Here is a 13,032-nt window from a genome sequence, read left to right as displayed (position 1 = left end):
TTTATAAAAGGCAAGTTCATGCATATTATTATTATTAGTTTTATGACCCTAATACTTTTGATGTTCCCAAATTTTTCTTATAATCAAAAGTGTTCAGTGACTTCGAAAAGGTTAAGAACCACTGGTCTACAAGATTGAACGGATGTAAAGGAGGGAGGGATGTTTAGAATTTTACCAACCAGCTGTTTTGTTGTGAAATTTTTTTTGGCAGGATGAAACAGATGTATTGTAATTCTGATTCCTGATGTCTTTTTTTTTTTTAATGCTGCTAGATATATATGCACTGTCTTGGAAATTCTTATAAAGCCAATTTTTTTATGATAGATAGTGGTGGGACTTTGCATATATTCATCTCTCCATGTGCACTGGCTTTCTATAAACTGAACAATTAAATCTTTTGTTCAGAGACTTCCAGCAGAATGTCTAAGAATAGTAGAGATCTACTGGTTTCTAATTCGACAGTGAACTTAATCCTGGGATGAATTACAATCTTTTAGTTGGTATGCAGAGCTGGACCATATAATAAATGCATCAACATATCTCAGCTGCATTTTGTTGTGACTTGCGAATCCCTTTAGTTACCCCCCCTCAAAAAAAAAAAAAAAAAAAAAAAAACCTCCATAAACAGGTTCACTAAACGTAGCAATGACTAAGGCAAGTCCACAACTGGGCCTTCTTTCTGTTCATATACAGGATGGCCATAATTAAAACTTCCCCTATTCAGAGAATTATGTAGTTTGATCTAACAACTGGAATGCCACTAAATTTGGTAGGAAGACTATTCAAGACATGGGAAGAAGAATTCCACAAAACAAATTTTAGTTTGAAAAGTCACCAATGGGGGAATATGGTGCTGTAATGTAAAACAAAAAAGCATTAAAATGGACAGACAAATGAATAACAAAGACTAAAATGAAAGATTACCTTTATGTGTTGCACTTATGATAACACTGCAATAAAACATTTAATATTAATTTAATTTAGCACGTTAATTATGGTATCACAGTTACTGGAGCATAAGTGTTGTCATGAACCTCTTGCACAACTCAAGCACACTGAGTTCATCCATGCGAAAGAAGAGACCTGGTACAATGTGGCTACCATTCTTGAAGACCAGAAACTGCATCCAGTATGCAGCATTTTCAAAAGCAGAACATAAAATTTCTGAGGGAATATTCCCCACAGTCCATGATACATTGTCCTTACTGTCCTTTAAGGATGCCAAGTTCAAGACATCACCACAATAGATGTTAGCCTTTAGGTGACCCCCACAAACAAAAATCACAAGGAGCAAAGATGGCCATGCAGCTGCTGTACAAGTCATGCCATGTGGGGAAGCGGTTGATCTTGAATTTTTAAAAATGGTCTCATCCAGGCATCATTGCTGCTGAAGTTGTGGAATGACAAAATTGTTCAGCATATCACGATATTTTTGTAGTAATGGAACAAGTTACTGGTCATGTCAGAGTGATATCCTCATAAAAGAATGGCGCCCTATTATGAAATCTGCTCAGAAGCCAAACCAAACAGAAATTTTCAGTGAATGTAATGGGAGTTCATAGAGTGATCTGGAAGCCCAAGTTGAACAATTTTGGGTGTTTACAGTCCTGTTCAGATAAAAATGCACCTCATCTCCTCACAGAATTTTCCAAGGCCAAGCATCGTCGACTTCTAATGTGTTCAGAACAAATGTCCGTAGCTTATTATAATCATCTTGTAGCAGCTACTATATGGGGGATGATCTTGTACGGATACAATAACAATTTTGTGCAAAATTTTCTTACCATGAAATAAGTTATATCCAACTGTCACGTTGCACCACGGGCTACTACCAGCAGCATTTTGTATGATCTGTCAACAATTGCGATGGCAACTTCAATTACCCATGGTCGCACTGGTTTCTGCCCTCTTCCAGGTCGAACTTCCAAAGATCCTGTTTCTTAAAATTTCCAAATAATCAATTTACCTGCATTAGCTGATAGAGGACTTTTATGCAAGTTGTGGCAGGTTCTAAGCTCACAAAGAGCAGCTGATGCATTACATTCTTTAAGGTAAAATAACTTTACAAGTAACTATTATTCACAAAAACAATGATATGCACATGCAGGCACTAACACTGGGCAAATGATTGAGTGTTCTTGAGCTGTTAGGCCGGAGATCTGGGGATGAGTGCTTTTCAAATTTGGGGAAGTCTCGTGAACCCAAATTTGATGAGGTTTGAAAAGTTTTTCAAGGCTTAGGCAGATTCGAGGAATAGCCTCTCATATTTGTATTTGCTGCAGTGTAAGAGAGTGGCTTTTTTACAGCATAGCCAGTGATGAGTGTCCAAAGCATTGTCAGCAAGTCCTGAGCAGCTGTAATGGTGGAATCAAATGTAGTCCTTGTGTTCAGAAATTCTGATATTGGCTGTCCTGTCAGCAGCAGTCACCCTCCTCCTCCCAGACATATGGGATTACAAAAATGCTATATAACAGGGCAAACTTAATCAGTTCTGATAACAGTGCCCTAACTACTGAACTTGACCATAATCTGAATGCTTTCTTAGCCAATGGCTACAATCCCCAAAAAATATTAAAATCCCATAACTGCAATTCCTCCTACCCTACCCTTTCAGAGCAGAGATTACTCAAGATCTATTACCATTCCACATATCCAGGGAATATCCAAAAAAATTGACCAAAATCCTAAGGAAATACAACTTTACAACCACTTGCAGATCAAAAAACTGACATCTCTTATCTGCTCCACCAAAGACAAGCCACATTCCCTAGATCTACCAATGTCTACCAGCTCACTTGCAGTTGCAAACTGTCCTGCTATGGTCAAACAGACAGGACAGCCAACATCCGAATTTATGAACAAAAGAAACTACATCCAGTTTCACCATTACACCACTCAGGACTTACTGACCATGCTTTGGACACCCATGACTGGATATGCTGGAAGAAAGCCTCTATTACACTGCAGCTAATGCAAAGATGTGAGGCTATTCCTTGAATCTGTCTCAGCCCTGAAAAACTTTCCAAATCTCAACAAATTTGGGAAGCAGTCATCCTTAAATCCTCAGTCCAACAGCCAAGACCACACCCAATCTAGCCCACTAGGGAATGCTAGTATAGGATTCAGAGTCCGACTTTGGTTGCTTTTCTTCAGCTTCATTTGCACATGCACATCATCCCTGATGATGGCAATGTAACATTGCCAAAATATAGGAAAATATTAAAGTTATTATAATTAATATTTTAGTATACACTGTTATTTCCTGAAAAATAATGGTTCTAAGTAACTAATGTATAAGTCTATCTACCAGAACTTTATAAGTAACACACAATAAAGTAAAGTGAAATGCATGAACACAATTATCGATAGGAATGTGTATGTGAAGTTTACCTTTTACTTTACAGCTCTTATGATGCCAGCAAAACAGGTTTCGACTTCTTCAACTTTTGGTTTCCTGGGCCATATTCCCTCTATCAGAAACTTTTCAATTTTTTTTTCTGTTTTGTTTTGTTTACAAAATCCTTCTTCCCATGTTTTGATTAGTCTACCATCAAATTTAGTGACATTACAGTTTTTAGATTGAGTTGCATAAGGCTCTGAATAGGGGAAGTTAAATTTTGGTTACCCTATATTATTTTGTTTTGAAGAAGGTGTTGTTGATGCAGTTTTTGAATAACATCAGCGTCCAGATTGGTGATGTCCTGATTTATGTTCATCCATAGACCCACATTTCACCATGTAGGCATTTAAAACAAAAATCCTACAGAATAGGCTGGTTAATCCTTATTCCGGGAGTGTCTTATGATTGTAGATGTGTGTGTACAGGGCTGGTTTGCCTGTTTTGAGGAGACCAGCTAACTCACCATTTGATTGACAACGCCTGATAAGGATTCCTCATGTCACAGACTGAACTTGAACTTAGGTCTTTCCAACTAAAGGGTTCATCTAAACTAACTGAGCTACTGAGGCTCTTCAGGTTGGTGATGTAAAAAAAAAAAAATAATAAATAAATAAATAAATAAAAAAATAAAAATAAAATGGCAGCAGCAGTCACCCTCCCCCTCCCAGCAATATGGGATTATAAAAATGCTATATACATCATATAGCATCATCTTTTTTTTTCCCATCAGTATGGGAAAAAAAAGAGGAATCATAATTACTGTAGAATACTTCAGTTTGTCAAAAAATGGTTACAACAAAAAATTGTTGATAAATCTAATCAGCCCCCCCTCAACCAGACCATCAAAGATATTACATTGACAAAGGAGAAAGGCTTTCTTTCCTCTAAACAAGATTTTGAGTCCTCTTAGGTTCTGAAACTACACAACTCACTAAACCAGAGAATACAATATCACTTGCACATGTGGAATGGAGAGATATGTATGTCAGAATACATCAACGAAACAAGAAAAAAAAGAAAACATAACTCAAGCCTAGCAGCACATACAACAGAAACTGAATGCCAAATATTATGGCAACAAATTAAAATGGTATACTTTGACCATGATTTCTACACTAGAGCATTTAAAGTCATCTAAAATGTTAAAAAACCCACACCAGTGCAACAAGACACAAGGTATGATTCTTGATGCTCTCAAGTCTTTAATCACCAGGATACAACATAAGAATACATGCACTCGCAATTGTTAGTCTTTTTTCAAATATTATGCATTAATTTGCTGTTATTTGCTTGTGACCAAACTCATATCATTCACTCTTTTCTTTTGAAGTGTACCATACAGATATATGAAACTAGTAAGTTCTAAATAAAACCATTCTATTAACTTCTCCATGTTTAATTAATACTGGGATTTCAAAAACAGCAGTTAGGATGATGCTCTTCGTTGTATTTTGAATGCTAAGTTGGTATTACTGATTTGTCCCCAATACTATCTCAAATTGTTTCTAAGTATGAATGAGAAAATGTAATGCACAAAATATCTGGCATGAAGATGGTAATTTTATGAAAAATAGTGACTAAGATTTTTTGAAGTCTGTTGAAAACAATGTAACAGAAGACAACAGAATGATGACAGAATTATAATTTTTCAGTGCATCAGAAATCTGGAAAAAGAAATTATCAGCCTAGCAAGTATTAATATGTGGTATTTCTAAACATTACCTTCAAAAATTTCATCTTCTGAGGAAAAAGTAAATCATCCAAATCATTCTTAGAATCACAAACTCACCTTAATAGCTTTATCTTTTCCATCTTTGGAGGTAGCATGATAAACATTTGCTTCTTTTCCTGTATTAATGCACCCATTAATTTCATCTATTACACCCCTGCTCAATAATTTGAAAAGAATTATCCTTGTGCGGGGATCCATCACCTGCTCTACAGTAGCTCTATCCGCCTTATCTTTGATACGACCCCTAGTAAATATAAACAAATTAATCATCAATAAACTTAATCACTGGCAATACAGTAACCATAATACTAAATGCTATGCATGCAGAAGATAACAATTTTTGTGATAACATTAGAGTTCCATGGGACTAATGTCATCACAAAAAAAATTTTATTTACAACCAAATGTCACTCCTGTCCTAGATATTATTATTATATGGGTATCTCTACACATAGAGTCAGAAGACTCATCACAGGTTATTCACACAATATCCATCATACCTCTCCTTAAACTCATTCACTGACAACGCATTCACAACCCATTCATCACCATCCAAGTATATCCTCTATAATTTGGTCCAACTTTTCATTTCAAATATGTTAACATAAGAAAAACAAATTTAAGACCGCAAGAAATCTAAACTCAAGGGCATCAGACATTTAAATAAAGTTCTCATCCTTGAAGGAAAACCAAGTTAAAAAGATACAAATCATCTACTCGAATAGCCCAACAAAACTGAAAATAATTGGTGCACAATACTTTAATAGAAAAGTACAGTCAAGTTTACTATAAACAGTGTTTGCTATAGTGAGAGAGAAGACTGCAGGAGGAAGTACAAATACTATTTAAACATTAGCATAATTATTACTCCTGAAACAACGATGACAAACACTAAATTTTTCTCCAGCATTATAGCAAGATTCATTCAGACAATATAGAAAACAGAGAAAGGAAAGATAATATTAATAGGACTGACAAGTTTAAGCAAGAAACTTCAAAATATAAAACTAAATTGCAACAACTTATCTGCATTATTGCTAGAGATTAACAGCAGAGAGAGAAATGAATTATTTACTGAAATATTTTACAAAAATTTTGAAGATTAATTTTCTCTTTTAATTTAAGTGAAGTCTGTAAAGCCTCATAACATATTTCTTCTAAATTGAGCATAATACTTATACTGTTTCCAGTTTCTTCAAATGGAATCAAAATTTTGCATGCCAGTTCAGTGATCTATAACCAATTAAACATAACTAAATCAAATAACTATCTAATGTAAGATTCTTAAGAAAACTTATTTATCTTGGCTTTTGAAAATGTCTCTTAAGAGCATTCTAATATTAAATAAACTGCAATATAAAAATTATCACAAAAACTGCAACAAATTTCAGTTAGATACAATCCCATCTCTTATTTTGCTTCTTCTGAATACCAGTTCTGAAATGTATTCTATTAACGAAAACAACTGTTCTCATCAGCAGTCAATTTAACATACATATGTGTAATGAAACATATCAATTTTTCACAAACACATTGCTACCTTAACTGAAATTAAGAAATATAGCAGCAAAATCAAAATCAAAGTTCAATGCACTTCACAGAGGCAAAATATGGTTCTTGAAGAAATCAGCATGAATTTCAACATAAATTTTCTTTGGTGTTAAATTCAAGTTTCTCATGGAAAAAAAAAGTTATTCAAGCATTGACAAAATGTGATCCTAATCTGAAAGATATAAGTAATATGAAGACAATTTTAAAATAACAAAAAAGTTATTTTTAATAAGTTAAAGTTTAAATAAGTTAAATATGACAAGAAATTATATTCTTGGCTTAATCCTTCATCTAAGCAAACAAAGTTTGTGCCTGAAATAATTTCAGGACTGGGCAACTTGTATATAGAAGCTAACGACTTCACATCACTTGCCTTAGTATCCCATAATGCAAAGCACATATCCTTACGGACATGTATAATGTTATGCATTATGGCAAGGGTCTCCCAGCACCCACTGATAAGACCTCAATAAATGTCGAAACCAGTCAGAGTAGTGACCCTTCACATAATGATAGCATTATACATGTCCATAAGGATATGTGCTTTGTATTGTTGAGATGCTAAGGCAAGTGATGTGAAGTCATTAGCTTCTATATACGAGTTTCCCAGTCCTAAAATTACTTCAGGCGCAAACTTTGTTTGCTTATACTTGGATAAACGATTAAATCAAAAATATAATTTCTTGGCATCTTTAATTTATAGTATAACCAAGTGTAGGGTGCTTAAGGGTCAAAGCTGTATAACTGAGAGGAGACTTCCACATAGCCTTTAAAGGAATGCAGAGAACCGATCAGGGCTTCTGACCTAATGTCCAATCTTCATCTTCTCATGGTGCATCCTGTTGGGTATCCACCTGGATACTGAACGAATGAGGATGGGTTGACAATTTGGGATTTAGCGGACCAAATTGTATTCTTATTGGCTTAAACTAAAATACAAAATGATGGTACAACATGACAAAATTTCATGCTGGCTGGGGCATCGCCCGGTTAAAAAAAGGCCCGTGTTGTTTTCGCCAGGGAACTAGGGCGAAAAGCAAAAAAGTCAACTACTGAAACAAATATGAAAACATACCCCAATTCAACATCACCAGAGTTAAAGATCGGTACTATAAACATAAGACGCCTGAATGGCAAAGAAATGGAGCAAGCTGAGGAATTAGATAAGTACCAGATCAACATGATAGGAGTGACTGAAACAAAAATGACAAAAACTGGTGAGATCTTTCTGAGCAATAAATAGAAAATGTTATATTCAGGCAATGACAGTCAAGGAAAAGAAGGAGTAGCCATAGTACTCAACACTAAATACGAGGCTAATCTTTTTGAATGGCAGGCAGTCTCAAGTAGAGTGGGAAATATCAGAATGGAGAACTGGACAATGAGACTTATTTGTGCCTATGGTCCCACAGAAGGTTCTACTAAGGTAGAAGTGGAGGAATTTTTTAGATTGTGTCACAGGCTTTAGAGAAAGCAAGTGACACAATGAAAAAGGAAAAGTTGGTCATTCCTTCTTGGGAATCTAAATAGCAGAGTAGGAAATGATTGTCAGACATACAAAAATATTTTGGGAAAATTTGGAGAAAAGAGCAAAACTAATAATAATGGCAAATCCTCTGTACACTCACTGGTGCAGGACACCAGAGTGTACAGAGGATTTGAAATTGGAAGCGATCACTATTTAGTCTTGAGCAGGATAAAATTGAATTTCATATTGAAAAGAATAACACGTAAGAAAGTTTTGAAGTGAATAAAAGTTGGGCAGCTCTTACATGTGAACTGTAGACTAAAATACACAAAGATTATTAAATAAAAAATGAAAGAGTTTGAGGAGATTCAGTGGCAAGCCTTGAAGAAAATTGTGACTGATTCAGCCAGAGAGGCATGTGGTGAGGTTGTCTGCAAATAATAGAAAAATCAGAACTCTCTGTGGTGGACAGAGGAAGTTAAAGAGGAAGCTAAGGAAAAGAAGAAAGCATATCAAAAGTTTCTGAGAAATAAGTCAGCTTGTGCTCTTAGAAAATTACAGAGACAAATGTAAGAAAGCTAAACACTGTAAAACTAGCTAAATAAAAGTCATGAGAGGACTTTGGCAAGAACATAGAAAATAAATATCAAGAAGGTGACAAAATATTCTGGAGGTTGTTGAAGAAGCTTAGAAATGGAGAAAAGAATGCTGTAAAAGGAGTTAAAGATCATAAAGGTGACATGAAATTGGGAGAAAAAGATATCATTGAGGTATGGAGTAATTACTTTTTTATTACTTTAAAAAAAATTGCTAAATGAAACAAGCAGTGATAGCACAGTGGTAAAAAACACTCAACACACACATACAGTCAGGAATACATATCCATACTTGAAGTATAAAAGCCATCAAAGGCTTGAAATGTAGAAAGGCAGCAGGAGTAAATGATATTCAACCAGAAGTATGGTGGTATAAAAGTCTCTTACAGTGGCTGCACTGCATAGTTCAGAAAGCCCGGACAGAGGGACAAATTCCCAATGATTAGAGTAGAGCTCTTATAGTACCCATGTATAAAAAGGGAAATAACACTGAATGTGAGAATTACAAAGGTATTTCCCTACTGAGTGTTCCTGGTAAGATTTGTGCAAGTATACTTGAGAAATGGTTGAGAAGAATTGTGGAAGAAAAGCTGAGTGAAGAACAAGCTGGATTTAGGCCAAATAGACGATGTCATGGGAATATAACAAAGATCTGTATTTGAGTTTCGACGATCCGGAAAAGGCATATGACAAGGTGCCAAGAGAGAAGCTATTCAATATGCTACAGTTATATCGTGTCAATGGGACATTATATCAAGCAATACTTAGTCTTTATTTGAGTTGTAAGTCAGCAGTTAGAATTGAAGGAAGTATAGGAAGATGGTTTAATGTTAAATCTGGTGTGAGACAAGGATGTACATTATCTATATGGATCATATTATGAAGGAAAGTGGTATTAAACATGATATCAAAATTGGAGATGTTAATGTCAGCTCTTTGCTTTATGAGGACGATGTTATACTTCTAAATAAATCCGCTACAAGTCTTCAAGATTCCCCGACTAAACTGAATAACTGTTGTAATAGATATGGTATGAAGATCAGCAATAAAAAGACAAAGACAATGAAAATAGGCAGAATCGCTGAAAATGTCAACTGCGTTGTGAACGGAGAACCCGTGGAACAAGTAAAACATTTCAGCTACTGAGCCTAACAACAAAAATTGTTAGGCTCAATGGGCTCTCATGGAAAAATAATCTTGGCTTCTTACAACTTTAATACTGCTTATGACAGGTTAATTCCATTTGCATTATGTGCTATGGCTGTAAATTGCATGTTTTTCCTGACTGTTTTTGCCTGCTTTGTGGGAAGAAAAACCTGAGTTTCTGGGAGGAAAAAAATCCTGCTACCTCTGCATGAGACGAGATAACTCGTCTTCAACTGAAAAGCCTTGATAAACGTTCTTTACATCTGAGACAGGATTAGAACCCAGGTTTTTCCAATTAAAGGTCTTTATCTACACTGAATGAGATATGGAGGCTCTATGAGAAATGCAGTGATTACCGTATTTGCCGGCATATAAGACGCATTTTTTTCTTTGAAAATAAGTCTGAAAAACAGGGTGCATCTTATACACTGATACTCAGTTTTTAATTACTTTCATTTCTGGAAATTTTCTCTGTTCCAAGTTACAGGATTTCTTTCTCGCTTCCTTGCGGTGTGTGAGAGCATTCCAGTTACGCAGAGTTCAGTGGATGTGCATGAGCGCTCATCGACGATCACAGCTGTGTTCTGTTCGTTTAAACTTTCTAATTGTTGTCGCGGTTGTTCTGAACGGTGATAAATTTCTGCCGTTAAATTTTCTCTAAATTTCTTGGCAAATTATTGCTGAAAAACACTGGCATTGCTACAATATTGTATACAAGCTTCGTGTGATTGCGTATGCAATCACACGAAGAACATGGAAACTGGGCTGCAGAGAGGCATTTCGAGCCACCCCCAACTGAGAAAATGATAAGAACTTGGCGGAATCAGGAAGAAGATCTAAAAAGGTTTTTTTTCTCTAAAAAATGTGTACAAAAAAGGGAGTGCTTCTTATAGGCCGGTGCATCTTATATGCCGGCAAATACGGTAATTAAATTTCACTGTTTGTTTTGTAATACAGGAAAACCTCGCCTAACGTGATTAATTAATCAATCTTCTTGTTCACACTGCTTATCTTCCTTATATGCATGCTATTCTTCTAGTTGAATTCTTGCTTAACTGGCCTGAATGTGAATTAAGGAAGTTTCTCACATCTTCATTATCCAGTTCATTAAATCCAAGTTCTTTTCCAATTGTGCCGATTTCTTCAATAATGTTAGATCTTGAATTTTACACAAGATAAACTAACATAGGCTTGAGTTTAAAGTGATCTTCTAGATACTGGTTGCGATGCTTCAGTTTTAGCTAGGAAAGTTTGTTGGCATACGCTTCAAAAAGAGACCAGTTTTCTATGTTGAATATTAATTATGACGATAATCACATCCTGAATTATCCTTTGCAATTCTTCAGGAAACTTGCTCACAGGATCTTTATCAGTGCTAGCAGATTCCCCAGTTATTCTTACATTGTGCAGTCCAGCTCGATTTTTAAAACAGTCAAACCATCCTAAACTTGCAGTAAAGCTTTCACATTCCAATTGTAATTTGGTCTCTTTCAATGATGTAAAAATATTCCTTGTACTAAGAGGATTCTTTTTTGGTTACGATCCTCAAATCAGAGTGATAGAAGACATTCCATCTCGATCATTAAATGGCTTCTATTTTGGGTGATATGCATGCTTAAAGAAGCAGTAGCAACTTTTCCTTGTAATTCGTATTCTTTGCTCTTATTTAATATAGTTTGAACTGTGGACTTTGCTGTATCCCAGATCTCACACAATCATTGTATTACTAGTGCCAGTTTCATATCTCTTAATGACGTCCAGATTTTCCTTTAATGTAATCACTTTTCTTCTCTTTTTGTTACTGCCGCTTTCTTTATCAGTCTTTCTCTTTTCCATATCAGGGGTTGAATATAATAAAGCCTTATAGATATCTAAATTAAATCAAAATGAAGGAAAAGAAAGTGATTGAGCAAGAGAACAGCGTTTGTATGTGCACTTACGAGGATAGCTTTGCTTTGAGTTAATTGCTGAGTGTCGCCTGCCACCGCTCACAGCACTGCCACTACATTAACAACTGCTGCCGCTAGCTGCAGATTGACAACAAAAAATTCCATGTAACATAAAATTTCACATAACGTAAAAAATTGTGTTAACTGATAAATCATTCACTTAAAGCAGGAAATAATATCATATCGAATTTGCGTTAAGCGATGTTTTCCTGTTTAGACCCAAAATTGTATTATAAAATATTTGGGATGATTTAAGAATTTTAAGTTTTCAAATTAAAATAAACATTTGAGAGGATAAAAGTTTTCAGCGAGCCTGGCATTCAAAGGGTTCAAGTTTGTCAAATAGTGTCAACTGGTATGCAGAACAAAATTAAATCAATAGTACTTATGCCAAAACAGGTTCGACTGCTGGGATAATCAATGGTATTGATATACAAAAATGCAACTGCAAAATATAGCCTTTTAATGATTGTCTGTAATCACTTCCTTACTTCTTGTTAGCCACACATGATAAATAAATAAATTCATAAAGTATGGTTAATCATTAAATTCCCAATATATAAACATGTGCAGACATTCAAAAGTCATATGTACAGAATACTTTGATAGTAACACATGATCAGGTCTACATCATTAATAACTTCCTATCAACAATTTTCCTCTGAATCAGTCTTATTTGTCAGGACTCGAATATTGTCGGACCATATTTTTTCTTTTCTAAAGTACTTCCAGCTGCATCAATCCACCCAGATCTTGGTTCTTCTGGTTATTTTCCTGCCATTTCGGCATCAACAGGATTTTTTTCTCCTGGAAACTTGGATTGTTCATCCACAAAACATGCAACCCAATCAGGAGAACATATATGATTAACAGAGATATTATACCTCATAGCCTCAGTTAGTTAGATCAGTCATAAATAGAAAAACAAAAATAACCTAGAATCAACCACCTGTTTTTGCTAATCATTCTTTTCCATTCTGTATAAGTAACAATATCATCTTAGATTAGCTCTGCTCATATGCTCTGAATGCTAATAATGTCATGTTCCTTTCTAATATCTTCATTATTAATGTGATTCTGCCATCGATGCCATCTGCTCACCTCTCAATTTTTCTCAGAACCCTTATATCTTTGATTTCTAGTCTCTGATCAGATGTTTTATTTCTAACCCAGCTCTCAGATTCATAAGT

General features: G+C 35.1%; 1 protein-coding gene across 2 annotated transcripts in view; it reads right to left on the bottom strand.

The window, feature by feature from the left end:
- The window catches only part of RIOK1 (RIO kinase 1), a 220,935-nt gene that overhangs the window by 108,688 nt on the left and 99,215 nt on the right, over window positions 1-13,032 (bottom strand). For both annotated transcript variants that reach the window (XM_090404720.1, XM_090404721.1), the window contains exon 7: window positions 5,190-5,376. In XM_090404720.1, the coding sequence (XP_090260846.1) occupies window positions 5,190-5,376 (187 nt within the window). The remainder of the gene's footprint in view (window positions 1-5,189; window positions 5,377-13,032) is intronic.

This window comes from Typopeltis vanoorti, chromosome 15, assembly GCF_054136105.1.
Source record: "Typopeltis vanoorti isolate ZY-2024b chromosome 15, IOZ_Tvanoo_1.0, whole genome shotgun sequence".
NCBI classification, from domain to species: domain Eukaryota; kingdom Metazoa; phylum Arthropoda; class Arachnida; order Uropygi; family Thelyphonidae; genus Typopeltis; species Typopeltis vanoorti.
This window is presented reverse-complemented; position numbering and strand designations above follow the sequence as displayed.